This window comes from Rhizophagus irregularis, chromosome 29 (genome assembly GCF_026210795.1).
Source record: "Rhizophagus irregularis chromosome 29, complete sequence".
NCBI classification, from domain to species: domain Eukaryota; kingdom Fungi; phylum Glomeromycota; class Glomeromycetes; order Glomerales; family Glomeraceae; genus Rhizophagus; species Rhizophagus irregularis.
This window is the reverse complement of record NC_089457.1, coordinates 2,270,604-2,291,240: the sequence shown is the minus strand read 5'-3', so window position 1 is coordinate 2,291,240 and position 20,637 is coordinate 2,270,604. Positions and strand designations below refer to the sequence as shown.

Genomic DNA, 20,637 nt, shown 5'->3' with positions numbered 1-20,637 from the left:
CTTTAGCTGAATCCATCCTCGTTTGTGCATCAGTCTGATCGTCACGATTCGACGATTCGTGACGGTTTTTTTTGCTGGGCCGCACCACATGGGCACTGACCAGTGCTAGCTGGATTTTTGACAAACACTTCGTGTAATTGTCGAGGAGAGACCTTCGGAAATAACGGAAGTCTCTCTCTTGTAAAATAAGCCAAATTTCTGTATTAACACACTTGGAACACCTTCTAAGGGACCGTGAAATTTCTCAAACTTTCGGAGATATACTTTTGCATTTTTATCAGCTTCTTCTGCCATTTCTTGATTAGTATAACCAACAATACCGAGTTCTTCCTGAATTTCCATTACATCCTCTTCCAAATATAAAAGCAAATTGTATATTTCCGCAAGTGATATATCCGTAGAAGCTTTATTGCTTCGAAGTGCCATCAATACTGAGATCATCCCGTATTGGTAACAGCAGCTCATATGAATCAGCAAGTGTTTTCACTTTCTTGCTTTGATGCATTGCTGTTTGATTTGCTCTGCCATTAATACCGAATTTTTCCTTATATCCTTCTTCTTATATAAAAGCACTTCATATAATTGAGCAAGTGTTTCGCTTTGATCAGATTTATTATTAGTATTACTTGTCATAATTGTTATAATAAGTCAATATTAATACGGGAAATTCGAGTCCGGAATACTGCGCGATCTTCGGAAGATTTTTTGCTGAGCCACAATGCATGTACTCCGGTGCGACAAAAATAGTGGGAGACAGCATATAATCGAAAAGAAAATATTCTTGCTAACCAGTACCTTTATTTTTAAAATGTGAAAGAACGTCTAGTTGCAACACAGGACCTACCCTATAAGTAAATAGTGCCAACAAAAGCATATGTTATGAAGGGCTGAGGACTTTGCAATTTCGAGATCGCCAGGCGTTAGAGTCTGTCAGGTAGATCTCCATGTGAAGAGAAGATTCCGCCTTCACTCAAAAATAGATTTTCTCGGGAGAAAAATAAACCAGATAAAGCTATATTATCGTTAATCTTTTTTTGAATCTAGTGAGAAAAAAAGGACATAAAGCGTGTAGAAGTTCAGCCAACTTTTCCGCAAAAATCATTCCCATAAAAACAACTCAAGATAAGGTATGTATATGCCAGAAGTTATGTATGTATGGGAGCGAAGTAATTTTCTCACTATGGGTCATTGCATTTAGACACCAGAACTAATATAATTTTCGCATTAAAGGTGGTATTATTATGTTTATTATTGGTTTCTTGTGACAGCTGTTAGAGCACTTAAAGATGCACTTCAAACCCTAGGACATGTTACTTCTATAAATGCTACACTCTGCAAGATCGATTTGGGTAGAGAAGTGGATATGACTATGAGACCCGGGGCTTTGGTCAAAGATTATTTTGGGGGAATGACTAGCCCGATCTCGATCCTAATCTAATTAATATTCTCATAAGAAACTAGAGATTTTTTCACATCATGTAAAGCGATCTATTCGCAATTTTTAATGTATTATTGTCCGCTTCTGGCAACGTTTTTATTTCATAAATAAAGTATTAATATTCACCAGTACATGAGAAAGCGGGTCCCGTGAAATTATGCTAATGTCTGTGCGACATAAAAACATATATTAATGTACCTTCCCGAACAACACTCCGGAACATAACACACTTTTTTGTCCGAACTAATATCCTCTGAAACTAATACACCAGCTTCTACCTCTACTAGCGTCACTGCAACAGAAGAAAAAAATGCTCCCACTCAAGCGGTTCGAAAGTAGATTTTTTGCGTAAAGACGACATTCTCCGTAGAATAAAAAATATGGGTCTAGTTGTAGATAGTATGGTGCAAGTACATTTCAACAATCTTACATACGGCTGTAAACCTTCTCGACGGTTTGGTAATCACACCTCAGGCGAATATAATTGGCGAAGAAAACACTAGTCGTGTCGACTTTGCAATCAATAAAAATTATAAGCGAAATATTGGAGGAAATAATTTGCATAACCGAGGGCAAGCAAAATCAGGCGACCGTGGGTATCTGCCAAAATTTACTACAATGTCGAAGTGCGTGTGATGTAAGTATAACAATTTCGCTCGTTACAAGCTGATCATGGGGTATTGCTAACTTACTTCGCTATTTCCTTCCAGATGAATATAAATATGAGCAAGAAAAAACGAAAGGTTGATGAGGCGTTCGATCCCGACTACGACTACGTCTATGGTAGTGATAGCCGGAGAAAGGCGTGTCACAAAATCTAATGCAATGTCGAAGTTCGTGCGAAGTAAGTAATTCCTTTTTTATGTTAGCCTCCATTCGACTATCAGAATATACTAACTAATTGTCATCTGTAAACATAGATGAACTTAGATACGCTCAAGAAAAGCGTAAGGCTGACGAAGCATTCGAGGAGTATGAATATGTCTGTTGTGCCCCAAGTTGACGATTGCCCCAAATCAACGATCGGCCTAAATTATCGGCCCATCTTTATAATACCTTAAGAATTTTCAAAGCATTACTTTTCACATATAGTAATCATCGATGATTATCGCCAATTTGGGGCATATTGAGATTTGGGGCACAACATGTCTATGGTATCGTCACAATTGGGAGAAGTGGTTCTAGCGAGTCTGTTTTTTCTCTTTTGCATCACTAACTCGGTTCACAATTTCTTAGCCACGGACTGGTATTTCATTCTCCATAGCACCGAAGGTATCTACAGGACTGAATATCGAATCTCACTAACAGAAGACGCACTCAAGGACTCAACCGAATTACTCAAGAACGTGAAGAGAATTTTAGAGGTTATAATGGGTTTGTTAAAAGATAGGGTATCAGCTAGTGAAGAACCCACAAATAAGTAGAAGAGATAATCAAGAAAAAATAATTGTATAGGAAACTAGCGTAGACGTCATGTATTACGGGCTAAGTCCCGATCTTGTATTTATTTTTTCATGCATATTAATAAAAATTTTTTTCTTGCAAAGTGATCTGCGTTCCAAATTGGAACGCAGACGTGATCTTTTATTACTAAAGTGTTATCGATCATGTCAAACGCACAATCTATTGATTCATTAAGAGAGTTAAATACTAGCTCTTAGTTGAGATTGCCGAACTCAGGAAGAAGTTTGCTGTGAGAATGCTGAGATTCCTGAACTTAGAAAGAAGGTTGCAGAGGTTGAGGCTGAAAATGCAAAGCTGGGGCAGGTTATTGAGGAGAATGCCAGGCGCGATATTAGAGTCGAGGAACTAGAGCAAAAAAATACAGAGCTTGAGACCAGATTCGCGATATTGGAAAAGGGTTCTTTGGTAGCGGATTGTCAGCTACATAAAAGAAGCGATACCAAAGAGGTTTGGAGAGCAAACCACATCAGATGTTGATTTATCCAGCTCTTTGATAGACCAGCGAAATAATGATGATGTCAAGGCATCGGAGGAAAAGGAGATGGATGCTTTCTTGGTTGAGGTAAATAAGAAAAGCATAAAATTAGAGAGGAGGCGAGAAAAGAAGGTTCAGGATAAGATGATTGCCAAAGACTCCTCCTCCGTTACTTCAGACTTGACTCACTGTGAGGAGGACCTCTCCATGACAAGCGCTGAACTTGTAACTCTTTCAGAACAAGTAGTCAAAGAATCAATCTCAGTCCGTAAGAAACCTACAGTGAAGGAACCATCTGCTGATATTGCCAGTGAAATCATATTTGGTAGACAAACAGACCGCTCCTGATTCATATGAGGATGCGGACATGGTATGCCAAAAATTCCTTACAATCACACAGTCAAAAAGTGGAGCAAGCTGTGACATTTAATGTCACAAATCACAATCAATAAGATTTCGAATAAAAATCATATGAATGAATTCGCGAGACTACCCCAGCGTACCCTACAAAAATGTCACGAAACGGCCGGCATTAAGAAATTAAGAAATAACTATGTGACAAATAATGTGTGACAAATAGTATTTCACACCTCGAAAAAATGAAAAGAAACAAGCACATGTGACAAACAACAGTCACGTGATTTCTCGTGGGTACGCTCACTACGCTGGTAAATCAATTCGCGACTACTGCGCCCATAATTTGGTTGCGTCACTGATCAGATCTGTGATCACAGTATAAAACTAAATTATTCCCCAATTCGAAAAAAAAAATCCTTTTTTCTTTCCTCATTTATCGTTGTGATACAAAATAAACATAAAATGTCTACGCTTATTTGGTGCTTTATGCAAGGAAGCCGTTCAGTTTTCAAAGTTAATATTGAACCGAATAATGATATTGACGACTTTAAGAAAGCTATTAAAGTTTAATGCCAAATGATACTGCTGGGGTTGATGCCTACAAACTTAGGTTGTGGAGTGTTGATGTCGCCTCAATTAATGATATTTCAGAGGAAATGTTAAATGATAGTAATGAAATAACAGATGGAAGATGTACTATTGCAGATACTTTGTTTGGCATCAAAGAAGGAAATGTTCGAGTTGTTATCAAAATTCCCGTTAATAGTGAGTCATAATAAATATAGTCAACGTGATATAGCGTAATTTTTTTCGTCTTCTGTTATATTCGCCAAATGGTATGTGAGTCGTAATAGATTTAATCAACGCGAGAGAACACAACCTGTCTTGATTTTTGATAGTCGCTGTTGCCTCATTTTTGCTATATATATTTGTGTCACATCTGTTCCGAATATTCCAAACTTTCTCGCTGTCTAACAATAATGTTAAATTCTTTTGCAGATAATATTTCTAATCTGAAGAGAGAATTTCAGAGTGTCGTTAGAGAAGAATTATCTGGTGTTAAAGAAGATGTAGGTAGTCTTAAAAATGAATTAAAGAAGGTTCGACTTCAAAGTGAAGAAATGTGGTTTAGTGCTCCAGGTATGTTATCCAATCCATTCAGTCTTTGATCACTTTTCCTGCAAAAGTCATTTAATTTTTTTATTTAGCTACTGTCACGGAAACTGATAAGGGTATTTTTGTGAGAAGTATTTGTCAAGACATATCCTTCCCATTTACATTAACCAATACTACCCAAAGAAGAATACTTGGAAAGTTTCGAAATCCGCCTAATGAAAACGCCCCAGAAAAAAAGTTACAAGAATTTTTTATGCGCCAATGCACGGCATTAGGATCATTAGATAGTACAAAACTTATGGTCCATGACACACATTCTACACCATTGTTGAATACTCGTAAACCAGATTTTGTACTTATTCCAAAAGAATGGCCTCTAGATTCGTTGAATGTTGTAGCCGTTGGTGAGATAAGGAAACAATCCGGCAACGGATTTAGTAATGCAGACGTGGGACATGCAATATCGTTTGGAGAAAAAGTACTCCAAATTCAGCCACGCCGATCCTTTGTATATGTATTGTTAACAGATTGCATTGATATTTGTATGTTTAAGGTGACTAAAGCAAATGAAGCGAAAGGCCAATTTCGTTTTTCGTATGGTAGAATATCACTCCAAACATTAACGTTCAATACAACGAATAATCCTCCAACTGGGTGGAAACACCTAGTAACGATTATGGAATGTACTCATGATGATCTTGGATGGGTCGATCCATCGTTGAACTTTGGTACAAATACTGTAAATCTGGTTCGATCAATAAATACAGGAAGAACCAGCGTCGTTTATGAAGGAAAGGATAACGATAACAATCGTGTGGTCGTAAAAATTGCAAAGGAACCCATATATTTGTCTTGTTTTAAAACAGAAAAAAATGGTTTAAACAAGCTTTCAACAAAAAATTCACCTCATCTTCAGAAACTCCTTCATGGCAGTGAGAACAACCTTGTTACAACTCCTCTTTGTTCTAAAGTTAATCATCTGCAAAAAAAGGACATCGGAGATATTATCAAAACTCTGAAGATGGTGCATTTATATTATAATCGTGTACATATGGACCTTCGTAAATATAATTTTCTACGTGATGATGATGGACATATTGTGATCATTGATTGGGGGTATAGTGTAACAAAAGATAAAACTGGGAGTTTTGCGGGAGCACTCGAAGTTATGCCTGACTATATCTTGGAATCATTGATCAAAGGGGAGCAAATTACGTATTCACCAAGAATTGACTTAATATGTTGTGTGAGGACATTTTACTTGATGTTTCATAAGCCAACAAATGCAGATATAAAGAGGATCTCCTTTAATGGTGCTTTTGACACCAAATCTAAGGCTCAAAAGTTATTGAACTTTTGGTCAAATCATGTGAAAACCAATTTGTGGAAAAATCTTTATAAACAAGCATATGACTTGAATACGAAGAATTAATCGAAGGGCTTGAAGAGTTATTTTGACTTACATCATTGGTTTAGATGCACTATGTTCGATACAGCTATTAAGAAATCTGATTTACATTATCAAAAAAAAAATATAGCTTAATTAGTAAATAGTTTCGTCTAAGAATATAAAAGTCTTATCGAATATTTTATCACCATAAATCCAAGCTTCACAACATTCAAGAGTTGTGTCCTATGGAGTGGTAAGCGAAAAATAAGATTTTTCTTTTGAATTAATGTACTTCAATATTAAAAGAGCTATGTAGAAGTGGAATTGTTGAAGCGGAAAAGTTAAATATAACTAATAAGATGGCAAATAGGTTAATTTTAGATAGGTAGAATAGGTTATTTTTAGATTAAAAAGTATCATCGTATATGGCACAGCAAACACCTTGTAATTTTTTTTTCGATTGTATCCTTAAATAAAATATTTGTTCGCTCGCATCTGGCTTATTAAGATTTTAACACGTTTATGTCTATATGGGTGTAATATGGGTAAATATATTGGGAAAAATAAAATGTACGCTAACAGCTATCCATAATTAAGTAGCATAGGTTCGATCACCTGAAATGCGTAGTAAGACGCCATTAGTTCATATGAATTATATCTGCAAAATATGTTATACGCAGTAATATATCACTGTTATTTGATTAATAACCCAGCTAAGAGAAATAATTTTGTATTGTTCTCATGATACACTTTCCCTAAAGTTCTGGTATGTTTTATTTCACTCATTACACAGTTCTGAATTACTAATAAAAAAACACATCCTGATTTACATGTAGATCGTAAGATAAAATGTCATTAAAAAAGAATTCAAAAATAGAAACAGAGTGAATAAGAGTGATTAGTTTATTATCCTACTAATGAAATTACATGTATAAGTTAATTATACATTAATCTGTTTTAAAATAAAGTTATAGGAATTAGCAATACATAATCCAATATAGGTGATTTATGAAGAACACTAAATAATACTAATACAATTTGCAAATAAACTTTAAATACTAAAGTAAAAATACATTTATGTAACTCTGTCAATATTGAAGCTATTGAAGCTATAAATATGATTTTACTATCATTAGAATCCTCTTATTGAGACAAATCCAATAATATAAATTTTATTAAAATCAAATCACTGGTTGTATTAAAACAGGAGTGTATGAATAATAAAATTTTGAAAATATATCTGTAATATGCAACTTTGAAAAATTTAATATAAACTCTAAGCAAACTTAAATGTGAGTTGTATCAATATTATTTAAGGTTCTGATCTTGATCTATGATAAATAAATAATAGATTTTTATTCCAATTTTTTTTGCAATAGAGGCATATCAGCCAATTTAGATAATAAATAGTAAATATATAATTTTTTTTTTTTTGCTGCAGCATATTTAGATCTTTATTAAAATAAATGCGTTTATAATATATCATACAAATGAAAATAAACTAAATAAACTAATTTAATAAAATCTAAACCACTCGTTATCTTAAAAAGGATCCCACATATATACTATCAGGCAGAATTTAGGCTATGAAAGTATTTACTGTGTTTGCACATATATACTTATTATTAAAGGAGATCTCCTCCTCTTAGTCTACACCTATAAAAAAATTACAGCGAGATATAGATATATAATTACTCCACTATATAAATTTATATTAGTTTGGTATATTCATCAAATATTCCTTTTAGCACAATTTTTTCTTCTAAAAAGAAGAGTTATATCAAATAAACAGTATATTTTATTAGATAATCTCACTACATATATTTGCAAATTATAAAGATATAAGAGATATAATTTATATTAATGCTTTCAATAATTTTATTCCTAAAATAGCAAAAATATTCATACAAAACTATCTGATATTTTTTATAAATATCCTGCCTATTTCTTTTTATATATTCAAAGTAAAAAAAATATTTATATTTTTTTCTTTACTTTTGGTTTATACACTATATAGTCTAATTTCAATATACCAATATTTGATATACTAATTTACTATTAAAAACTTGATATACTGATAAAATTTTATTTTTCCACTATATATAAGAACATATAAATATTGGTATAACTTTGATTTAATGATATTCCTAAAAATTTCATATATATTCCAACATATTATTATATAAAAGTTTGACTGTAAGCAGTTTACTGAAATGAACAATATCTTACCAGATAAATATTATAATTTTTTTTTCAGTCTATAAGTATTCTTCTTTAGATACAAATATATGAACAAATAAGTAAAAGAAATAAAGAACTTTAATATAATTTATTTATTATATATTGTATCTAAATAATAGTAAAGTTATCTAACAAATATTTCAATAAATTTTTATTAATAAAAACTTTTCTCTTGCATAAGGCTTTATAGCCAAGTATTTTCAAAAATATTTTTATTATTATTATTCATTACTTAAATATATTATAAGAATAAAAATCTATAGAAAAGCACTAACTTTTTTTGTCTTTAAGTATAAGTACTAGATAGGATTTTGATAATTTTCTTTTTTTAAAAATAGAGGTAAAATTATAACAATATTTTACAATTATTTCAGATCTGTATTTTGACACAGATTCTTTACGGTTAAGATACAAGTCAACTCCCTCTATAATATACTCCCGTTATAGTCACATTTTACTATATAGTCATACCAGTTGAATGTTCAAAACACTTTATTATTAAAATCTATCCTATATAGTCACAATCTATCTATAGTCACTATCACACCTATTCTCAAAAATCTTATATTAAAAAGAACCATTTATAATCACAGTTATATAAAGAATATATTAAGTAACTTGGCATCTAATAATCATACAAAGATGTACCATAGCTTGTTAGAATCGTCTCACTGAGACGAATCGAATGGTGGTAGTTTTATCCTTTTATGATCACTGGCTGATGAATTATTTGACAAAATGTTAAGCATCAGCATTATTATATTTCTTGATTTACATTTACTGTGCCATTTAACATTTTGCTAAATTTCTCGGTACCTAGTAATTGTAAAAAGACAATTAATAGCTTGTTGGAATCGCCTCATCAAGACGAATCGAATGGTGGTAAGCGCATCTCTCTGTGATCAATATTAACGGAGTTACTACTTAAAAACCATTTAATATTTTTTAATTTCAGAAATTGATCTAGTGATTGGATTTTGATGTATTTTATACCATTAGATTCGCCGCATTAAGACGAATCAAATGGTAGTAAGATCGTCTCTCTAGGACCAATATTGGCAGAGTTATTACACAAAAACCATTAATATTTTTTTAATTTCAGAAATTAATCTAGTGATTGGATTTCGATGTATTTTATACCATTAGAACCGTCTCATCGAGACGAATCAAATGGCATCTCTCTATGATTAATATTGGTGGAGTTATGATACAATAAAGTTTTAAGTATAATTTTGGCCAGAATTATGATATACTAATATAAGAAATTTTTTATATAGTCACATCTCTTTATAATTACCAAATATGGACTGTCCCAAATGTGTGACTATAAAGAGAGTTGACTGTAAATTTCACGTGATATATATAGCCCTGATATATATAGACCTGATCTGAAACTTGACTCCCTACACTTTTTCAAATCAGCTGATTTCTGGCACACCCTATACTAATTTAGATAATTTTAAAATACAAAAAATTTTTTGATAAATTATATAATTATTTTAGAATTTTTAGTATAGATTGAATTTAATTAAAGAATATTATAAATGTATTTTATTTTTTAAATGTTTAAATAATTATATAATCAATTATTTGTAATTGTTCTTAATTAATAGACACATTATTATTTTTTTTTAAGAAAAGTATAATATTTAGATTATATATGAAGTATTTAAATTATATGTAATATTTTATATAATTACTTGTAAAATGGGATTAAACTTCTTACCATAATTAAATATCGATCCCTATGAAGGTAAACAAAAACAAAAAAAAGTAAAATGGGATTAAGCTATAAGTGGTTTAAAACTGATGAATTTTAGTAATTTTTTACAATTCTAAAACTTCAACATACTTACTAGCAAGTGGATCAGTCATAAAAAAGAGTTGAATCACAAATTTAATATAACACAAAACTTATCAATCTAACCACTAGGTTTCTTTTATTTAAATTTATTAACATCATAATACTATAATCTGGATAAGTAGATATTATATATAAATTATATATAGTATCCTACTCTTTTCAAGACTGAAATTTTATATTCAAGTTTAAGATAGTAATATTAGAATTTTTGAGTTCACTTTCTAAATTATTAGAATAATTTTCTTTATCATTTATTTTGATATTCATTATAATCTATGACAGGATAATTAAAAATCGAAAGTTGCAAAGAAAAGGAAATAAAACAACAAAAAAAAAGAGTAAAAAATAGTTTAAATAATAAAAAAAATAATCACTGATCAGTAATGATATACTGTACATAATATAAAATAATCAAATGTTGGTTATGCTTAGTTATTTCCATAAATAAAATAAAATAATAAATAAAAAAAATAAAAAATCAAAATCAAAAAATTAAAAAAATTAAAAGAATTGTTAATTATTTTATAATAAAATTCTTTTGATACTACTTAAATTGAAGGAATTATAAATTTATAAAAAAAGTGAAAGAAAAAATATAATGAAAAAAAAGGTATTATTAAATATTACCAGTGGTGACGATTACCAGTGGTGAATTTATGATGTAATCACATGTAATGGCGGTCAGTATTTTATTAGGTTTTTAATTCTGGTCAAACACTGATGTACTTTAGTAATATCCCCAAAAAAAATATTTAATTTATTATATATATATTTAAATATTTTAAAGTAATTAGAATTTATACCAACTTCGTTGAATTAATTTCCATTCTATATATTTTTTAAATATAAAATTTAAAATTTTACTTAAGTGTAACGAATGACTATATACGCTAAGGGCACGCTATCCGTTGGTCACGTAACAATGTATAACAATAAGATTGTCCAAGATTTTAAATAATACTATTATTATCATAGTAAATTATTTATAGCACAAATAGGGTTAATATTAAAGCCGTGAAAATCGTCCGTCATGCATATCGTCCGCCATGCATGTAGTTCTCCGGAAATCCCGAAAATCCATCCCGATTATCAGTAAAAACCATGAAAAGAAGATCGATTCTTTTTCTACAGTAATAGACTAACACTAAATATTTTGTACCTGATACAAGATTTCTTCGCATATTCGGATATTTTTTTTTGTTTATACGAAATACGAGATTGTTTATTTTTATTACATTCAAACGAATTTATTGAACCCTGAATTTTAGCTTTATTATCCTTAAATATAAAAAAAATCAGCCAATTTACCATTATTGTTGAAACAAATATTTACTGTATCAAACGTGTTCAATTTATTGGATGAAAATTATTATTTACGTATTTATTTGTGTTATGATGAATCATAAAATTTCTGTCAAAGTGGCAAAAGTATTATGCGGGTTGAATCAGACACGTCGTACAGGTCAAAAAAACGATACCTTTGCGACAAAGTGTAACATAGAAAACAGGGTCCCAAGATTATATTCTGATGGTAAATTATAATGTAGTATAGTGATACCGGTACAAATGTTTCATAATTAAGATTATCCGAAAATTAAAAATTTTAATTTATGAAAATGTAATGTACTTTTATTAATGTTTTGATTTTGTAAAAAAAAAAAAGAAACATTAACATATTTTTAATTAAATGAATTTCGTGAAGTCCGATATTAGGGAATATAATTTAGGGGTAAAAATTAAAAATAAACCGCAGTAAAAAAAAGCGAAGACTACGAAAAAAACTTGATATCTATCGAAAAAATTTTTTCTAATATTTAATATTGTGTCTGATTTTTTTTTATTATGCTTATATAAAATGATGATGTTTTTTGACATTTACAAAAAAAAAAATAATGCGATCTTAAATAATTTTTTTTTTCAAATCCAGAAATCCTTCCTTTTCACAGAAAAAAAAGTACCACCCAACAAAAAATAGAATTAAATATTAATAAATAACAGTAATTGGCAATTTCAATTAGTACCTTTTTAAGTGTAAAATTACAACTACATAATGTAGTTAAATGTACCAAACAAAATAAAAAAGTTTTTTTCCTTAAAAAAAAATAAAAATGTTACTATAAATTAAAAAAAAAACTAGTTTACAAGAAAGAAAGAAAAAAATCATACAATTTATAAATATTTGGTATTTTGTTAAAGAAAAAAAAACCATAGAAATACAATAAAATTTACATCATCCAATTACCCAAATTAAATTAATGTGTGTGTGAGTTTATCTTAACTTCTTTTTTGGATTATTTTATGTTGATATATTATTATCAACAGATATCGATTGGGTTATTGGATAGTATATCTGTTAATATTAACTCTTTTTTTTGGGATCTATAATGTATTCTAATTTCTCAGCAGGAGACAACCAATGTATTAACGGTTCTGATTAAATATTGATATCTCATAGCACGAGTTAACCAGCGACTCGTCGTCATATTTATTTTGTTATATTCGTGGTGAATGTATTGCAAAAGCGTATAAACTACCGGAAACAATTGCAGCAGCCTAATAAGAGTAGTAAATAACAGCAATTATTTTAGTATTTAAGTAAAAGAACCATGAACTTCATTAAATAAGTAAAATAAGTAATTTTAAGTACCGGCAAGGTTAATGCCCAACTAAAGAAACACCATGCTAAGAGCCTCCAGTTGAGAGCTTTCCATTTTCCATTACATAAACCCACACCTGCAGTTGCTCCTGTAATACAGTGGGTTGTTGAAATAGGAAATCCTTTTATTTTGGAACAAAAAAGTTAGATTTTAACTTTTATGTGAATTTGAATTTCGATATATATATATATATTTTTTACGTACCAACTTTTGAGGCTGTTAAAACCGTTAATGACGTCCCCAGTTCCATAGAGAAACCACGAGATGGACTATGATAAGTAATTTGATTACCAAGTGATCTCATTACATGGTAACCATAAAACAATAGTCCAGCATCGATAGCAGCTCCACCCAACGCCATAAGCCAAAGTGGTACAGAGGATAAACCTGATGGATCTACTTCACCAGTTGTGTAAATGAGATATATCGTAGCTAATGGACCAATAGCATTGGATACATCATTTGATCCATGAGCGAATGAAGCGAAAGCTCCGGTTATAATTTGAAGAAAAGAATATAATTTTTCCGTATCCTTATCAAATCTCACAGCGCTATCGTGCATCTCTTGAGTTTCATGTGCTTTATAATCAGCTACTTCTTGTTCAACACCACGTTGAAGTAAATCTCCAAATTTTGACAAAAACCTTTTGAAAAATGATTTCTTTTCATTTTGAATTGAATCCAATGAATTTTCATCAATTGTATCTTTAGTAGGATTTCGTTCACCCATCTCAATAGAATCCGAATCTTCATATCGAGGTCCAATGAATGGAATAACAAATATATGATACCATTTTAGATTACTTTCTTTTCCAAGAATTTTACGTCCTAAAAATATTAGTCAAAACTTAATTAACATGCTATGATCGGTAAAATTGAAGCATAAGCGTCCACAAATATAAAATTCGTTATTGAATATAAAACTGAAGAAATCATAAAACATACTTAACCACTGTGCATAAAAAAAATAAGCAAATGCTGATGTTACTAATGTTATACCCACAACAATAGGACCAATGATTACGGCTGGAACTTTATCAAGATTTAAAGAGTTTACACCATTAGTTATAAGGAAAAGAACATTTATAGCTATCGTTATTCCAAAGTAAATCGGCACGGCAACTAAACCGCGTTGGAATGAAGTATCTTGATGCATTAAAACAAAATATTTTGTTGCCAGAAAGATGGCTGAAGCTACTACACTAGCTATTAAAGGTGAAATGAGCCATGATGTGATTATACTGGCGACTCCAGATTCATATGACCAATCAACAGCTTTCTTAAAAATTCAATTAAAAAAAAAAAATTTAAAAAATTTGAGATACTATGAATACTTTGAATACTACGAATAATAACTAAACTATTATGAGTGTAATTAAACTTATATAAAACTTACCATGCCAAAAGCTGCAATACCAACTCCCATTATTGCTCCAACTAGAAAAAAAAAAAAAATTTAATTTTATTTATAAAAATAATCACGTGAATGAATACTACCAACTTATTGAATGTGTAGTCGACACAGGCCACCCTCTTGAGGTAGCAAAAATAACCCATGCTGCAGCACCGAATAATGCACAGACCATACCCAACTAAAAGTTAAAGATAACTTTAATTTTAAAATTCATTATTAATAATATGTAATAAAGAAAATGTGTATACCATAAGTAAATCGGGTCTATCTGAGAATAATTCGACATTTATAATTTTCCCTCGAATAGTTTCGGTTGTTCTTTGACCGAATAAGAAGGCACCTCCAAATTCGGTAAATACTGCAATAGTGCAAGCTTGTTTTAATGTAAGTGATTTCGAACCGACTGATGTTGAGAAACTGTTTGCAACGTCGTTTGCTCCAATACTAAAACCACCAGCGAAGGCTACAACTATTCCTAGAACGAATATCCATAAAAAACTGAAAGGATCCATCTTTTGTTCACAAAATATTTAATAAATTTTGTCTGTTTGTTTATTAGCTATTGTAGATTGACCTGAATGACCCCAAGCAAAAATATTTATAATTTTTTATAATCTTTTTTTTTTTTGAAGGATAATCGGAAATATTTTTATTCATAAAATGATTAACAATTTTTTAAATAATGTTAATGATTACACTTTTATCTATTTTTATTTACACGGCTATATTTATTTAACCGAATCAGTTATTTTGTAAATGATTAAAATAATAAATTTAGATAAAATTTATTATTTTAATTAATGCGGGCTAATTTTATAAATTACGAAACCATCGAAAAAAAATCCTCAAAAAAATTATTTTTTTTTTTTTTTTCAAAAAAAAAAAGTTATAGTGATGCTATTTTAATAATTTTGGTTATAATCTAATTTTTAATTAACTTTATTAGATAGATCGTAATTGGATTTTACTTCTTTTGTGTTACAAATATTGCAGAATTTGTAATTTATATATTGCAATTGAAAATGAATAGAGAGTTGATCATTATTATAATTGGTGTAGATTAAAGCAAATGGGCTAATTTGAATTTTAAATTAACACATATTTCAAATTTTCTTACCTTTTTAAATAAATTTTGTTCCGAAAAAAATCTTGTCACGTGCATAGATTTTTTTTAAATTTTAGGCTGACGATTTCTGTCATTTGTACACGGGGTGTCGGAGATATACGATTCAAACGCATATCGTTCTATTGAATGGAAGTCAAATGAAAGGATGTGATACGTGATACGATGCTAAATCCCAAATTTGACTCTATCAGCATAAAATCCGGGGGGTATATTTTTCTTTATTATTACATTATTATGTTTCTGTAATTATTAGCGTTAGACAGTTAGATATAATGAACCATGTTGTGTCGAATTTCTTATTCGAAAAAACTCATGGAAGTTCCTTTAGAAAAAGAATAAGCCAATAGTTTTACGCGCTGTCAACATCGTTCTTGCTAGCTATGGAGCAAGTGGTAGAAAACATTATTTATGTAACAATTTTTTTTTTTTCTGTAGAAACTTCTTTGTGAATATTACGTCGTTTTTTTTAGCAAGGAGTGTAAGTTCAATTAATGTTATTTTTAAAATTTAACAAATTTGTAAATTAATTAATAATTGGAAATCTAGACTTTAATCATAAAAATGGATCTACTACGAAAATCAAAAATCCACAATCAATAAGACATAATTCCGGCGTCGTAATCCGATAGTTCATTACCCCTAAAATTCAGATTTGCCCTTTGTTTATTACATTCTTTATAAACAAAATACCGCATTAGGTGCGTGGGATAAACGAAATGCGAGATTTTATAAAGTATTATTATTATTTATTATAATATTCGCAATTACTCTAATATACTGTTAAAATCAGATAATTAATAGAATTATCTTTTGTAAGGATAATTATTAAAATTTTGGGATTGCAAATTTTCGAATTGGTGAAGTGGACTGTGTCTTAATGGGATTTTGGTATGAACGGCTCCCATGAGGATGGTACAATATAAAATAATTATAAATTAACTAAATACGTTAATTCACGGCTAAACAATTTGAAATTAAATGTGTTTGTTTATCCTAAAAAATTTGGGTTAACATACACATTTTTGTCCCCTTTAATTAAATCATACTATTTTCTTTATTAATTTCCAAATGGCACAATAAACCTAATTCAGGGCATTATAAAATTACAATTTCACGTGATCATAAAGAATTCGATTTTATAAATTATCCGGCGTGGAAATAATAACTTCTTGTCAAACATAAATCACTGTTATTTATAATACGATCACAAATTTACGATTACAATACGTAACTGATCTAATGTTTACCAGATTTAAGACAGCATTACTTAACTCTAATCGTATTTCTTCAGCTTGATTAAATTGATGCCTGAATTTATAATTTATAATTTTATATAGTAATAAAAACTATAATTATTTTATGGTTAAATCACAAGAAGTCTATATCAATTTTTATTGTCATCATTTAGCGAATTTTGTCTATCCCTACGACTAATAGACAATGTAACATCTTGATATTTCTGCGTCAAATTTAAAAATCAGTTAAAATATTTCGAAAATCAATTTTAACGTGGAAATATCAAGGCGTTACATCGTCTATGGGTCGTAAAGGGATAAATCAAAGCTCATTTGATTCGTCATGATGAAATGCACCGAATGGTAGTGTTTTCGTGTCTCTAGCTCCAATAGATGAAAAGTTATTAGCATTTGAGAATAACTTATTATTTATCCTAGGGACATACATTACTGCCATTCTCATCAGACATCAGGATCTATCATGAACACATGAAGGGCCTGATGAGCTTTGGTTCATCTTTCTACGATCATTAGATGATGGTTATCATTATTTAACCTCTTTGAAAAAATGGTGAGCCGTTCAAAATCCGACAATCAGAATCCCGCTACAGACGCTCACAATCCCGACAAATCATAATCCCGAAACTTCAGAATCCCGTAACAGGTTTTGTTTGAATGAAAAGAAAAGCGAAATACCTGTATTCTCTTTATTTATAGAAACTAAAAAATTGACCCTTATGAAGAGAACCTTACCACATTACTCCCGACATTCATTATCCCGACACTCACTATCCTGATTCCTGATACGATATTTTTTTTTTATTACTTTTTTTATAGACGTAATATTATTGTAATATTTTATAATAATTTTTAAAATATCGCAAAATTATAATTTCTATTGTAAAAATTATTAATTTTTTTAATATTGCAAAAATAAATGTTAAAATTTAATAATACATCGCAAAAATTAAGTAACAATTAATGTTTTTATTAATCTGTAATGATACTTTTCAAATAAGATTTGCAAAATCACTGCGCAAATATTAATGTTTTATTGTATTAAAAATTAATATTTTTTTTATTAATATTTTAATGAATTTAATAATACATCGCAAAAATTAAGATTTATTGTAAAAATGCAAATCATAAATTTTTATTTTTGATTAATTTTTTTTTTTTAAAAAAAAAAAAGATCTTGTTTTTAAATTCAATAAAAATTTAATTTATTGCGTCATAAAGATATAATAATTTTTTTATTTTTTTAATATATTGATTAAAGATTTTAATAAATCATTTTTTAGAATTTCTATATTATGTCATTATATTTCAATTGCTAGGAGGATAGTTTCGGGATAATGAATGTCGGAAATAATGTGATTTGTCGGGATTGTAAGCGTCGGGATTTCGTAGTAAATCCGAAAAAATGCTATCGGATACTTTTGGCAGGTGGGTGTTATACTAAACTCATTTTTTTCGTTATATTCAGATTAAGTTTTAATTATATAAAATTGAATATTACAACAAAATAGGTAACGTAACCTTTAGAAAATTACTGTAATGTAACAATTAATGAGAAACTACTTATGAAAAGTTTTTATTATATACAAAGAAGTTCGTTGTTCAGTTTAAAACGAAAATCTTAAACTTGGATACAAATTATTTCTCTTCTTTTATTCATAATTTTTTCAGAGTCACGTGTTAATAATGCCAATAACTAACGCCAAAATTAATTCCGTAACTCCGACCGAAAGTCACGTGAAATGAAATTTTGTTGGTGGGTTGTTTAAATAATTAATGAGTATTATGAGTCTCTTACACTAGATATTATAGTGCCCGTAATCATGTTACCTGGATTAGCGAATTACTTAACGTTAACGTAAGTTTAAACAAATTATAATTAAAGCAAAAATGTTAACTTATTAAATCACTAAGATGTATTCTATTTGTCTTGAGTAAAACATAAATAATATAAATTCCCAGTTTTTCTTCGATAAATAATCTTGATTAAATAATCCAAGAATATCTTGTCTTCTCTTTTCTTTAGGTCTTCTCTTTATTAGGTCTTCTCTCGGTTCTCTTTTTTTAATATCATCTTTTAGGTATGTGGGTTGTGTATGGGTAGGTGGTGTGTATGTTTGTGTATTCCCTCGCTCTTTCCACTTCCCCTTCCTTTTCCTTTCCTTTATTCCCTCGCTCTTTGCCTTTCCCCTCTCTCGCTTTCCTCTTTCCCTTCCCTTCCCTTTTCATCCCTTTCATTATCCTTCACTCATCCTTTACTCTTTTCCCTCTTTCCCTTCCCTTCTCTTTCCTTTCCGATCTCCTTTCCCCTCTCATTCGCTTTCTCTCTCCCCATTTCCCTTTCCCTTATTCCCTTGTTCTTTCCCCTTTCCCTCTCTCGCTTTTCCTTCCCTTTCCCCTCTGATCAATGTTGCTGCACCTCAACGTTGGTGATCAGGTGACAAGAAGTTTTTTTAAAGACTTGGCTAAGTCAGCAACAAATAAAAACGATTTGTTTCATTTTTATTAAAAATAATTTATATTATTTTAATTTCTCATCTATATGATTATTTAATTTTTAATTTTCTATTAATAACATGGTCTGAAGATTATTAATTAAATTTTATTGAGATTTTCTTTGATTTAAAATTCTACGTATGATTTTGTAGATTAAAATCCATAACTTTCTTACGATCCTTCAAACTTCTTAAAAAATGATTTCAAAATTATATATATATATATATCTTTAAAGAATACTTCAAAACATTGTATACTATTTTGTAATTTATACCTTTAAGAATTTTCGGATAAAGTATTACCTTATAGAAGCAGTATTTTTATCCAAAATAAAAATAATAATTAAAGTTGTCTGCCGTAAGTATTAATTACCTGATTTGCAACTACGGCTTAAAGTTGTAACATGCCGTATTAAAGTTGTAATACGTAAATTATGCTGTAAACCGTAATTATTAAAGTTGTAAATCGGCAAATTATAATTAAAATGTAAATCATAAAAAATATAAAGATCAAAAACGTATTGTAAATGGAAAGCTAAACCCCTATATAGCTCCCATTAATGTGGGGGAATACATGTGAAGTCAAACCAAATCATCTGCAACGATTAGCAATTTTCCATCACACCAAGATCTGCAGCATGTGAGACGAATTTTTTCTATATGGAAAGGCGATTAAGAGTGGATAGATTAAAAGGATTGGCAAAGAGTTATCGATTTAATCTATCAAATGCTGCAGAACAGTTTTATCAAACTCAAGAAGAAATTTCACCCGAAACGGTAAAAAATATCATAGAAAAATGAACTTGAGGAAGAAGCCTCTCTAGAAGAGTCAGAGAGTGCTGAATTGCCGAATCCAGCTGAGCACCTTCATACAGACGAGTTGAACTTAAACTTGAATATTTCGGATATGGTTGATTTCCGATCTCCAATTTTTATCCTAATGGAACTTATTTTAATTAATAATGAAAATCTAGATATACACATTTGTATACAATCATTTATGAACTTTTACAAATGAAATCCTAAAAAAATGCTCGTGTGATACAAAAAATATTTAAATCAATATTAATAAAACTGAATTACAACTGGTTGGAAAATTACGGCAAAACGTTACAACTCAACGACATTACGTCACAACTTTCCACTCTGTTACGGTACGCAAAACTACCTCATATAATTGAAAAAATGGATGGATTGATATTTATTGATTTCATCATGTGGATCGCGTGATGATATGAAAAATTTGTGATCAAATAGTTATCGTTCTGACGTTTTTGATCATACATTAATTAATAATATCATAAATAGCTTTATTTAACTATGCTATTTTTAATCCACTTTATTAGC

At 29.7% G+C, this 20,637-nt stretch overlaps 5 protein-coding genes across 5 annotated transcripts; 3 read left to right on the top strand and 2 right to left on the bottom strand.

The window, feature by feature from the left end:
• Window positions 1-105: 105 nt before the first annotated feature.
• OCT59_019842 (uncharacterized protein) lies at window positions 106-441 on the bottom strand (the record flags this gene model as incomplete). The annotated part of the gene is made up of 1 exon (XM_025310805.2): window positions 106-441. One exon carries the CDS (start codon window positions 439-441, stop codon window positions 106-108), a length of 336 nt encoding a protein of 111 aa, XP_025178515.2.
• Window positions 442-1,129: 688 nt separating this feature from the next.
• Window positions 1,130-1,438, top strand: OCT59_019841 (uncharacterized protein; the record flags this gene model as incomplete). Its single annotated transcript, XM_066143808.1, has 2 exons — window positions 1,130-1,149; window positions 1,231-1,438. The coding sequence occupies 2 exons, from the start codon at window positions 1,130-1,132 to the stop codon at window positions 1,436-1,438; spliced, it is 228 nt and encodes a 75-aa protein (XP_066005520.1).
• A 1,101-nt stretch (window positions 1,439-2,539) lies between these two features.
• OCT59_019840 (uncharacterized protein) lies at window positions 2,540-3,725 on the top strand (the record flags this gene model as incomplete). Its single annotated transcript, XM_066143807.1, has 3 exons — window positions 2,540-2,592; window positions 2,675-2,684; window positions 3,312-3,725. 3 exons carry the CDS (start codon window positions 2,540-2,542, stop codon window positions 3,723-3,725), a joined length of 477 nt encoding a protein of 158 aa, XP_066005519.1.
• Window positions 3,726-4,303: 578 nt separating this feature from the next.
• OCT59_019839 (uncharacterized protein) lies at window positions 4,304-6,282 on the top strand (the record flags this gene model as incomplete). Its single annotated transcript, XM_066143805.1, has 3 exons — window positions 4,304-4,499; window positions 4,734-4,874; window positions 4,943-6,282. 3 exons carry the CDS (start codon window positions 4,304-4,306, stop codon window positions 6,280-6,282), a joined length of 1,677 nt encoding a protein of 558 aa, XP_066005518.1.
• Window positions 6,283-12,838: 6,556 nt separating this feature from the next.
• Window positions 12,839-14,928, bottom strand: OCT59_019838 (uncharacterized protein; the record flags this gene model as incomplete). Its single annotated transcript, XM_025317277.2, has 7 exons — window positions 12,839-12,898; window positions 12,993-13,123; window positions 13,207-13,830; window positions 13,948-14,281; window positions 14,399-14,439; window positions 14,504-14,594; window positions 14,665-14,928. The coding sequence occupies 7 exons, from the start codon at window positions 14,926-14,928 to the stop codon at window positions 12,839-12,841; spliced, it is 1,545 nt and encodes a 514-aa protein (XP_025178517.1).
• Between the last annotated feature and the right edge of the window lie 5,709 nt (window positions 14,929-20,637).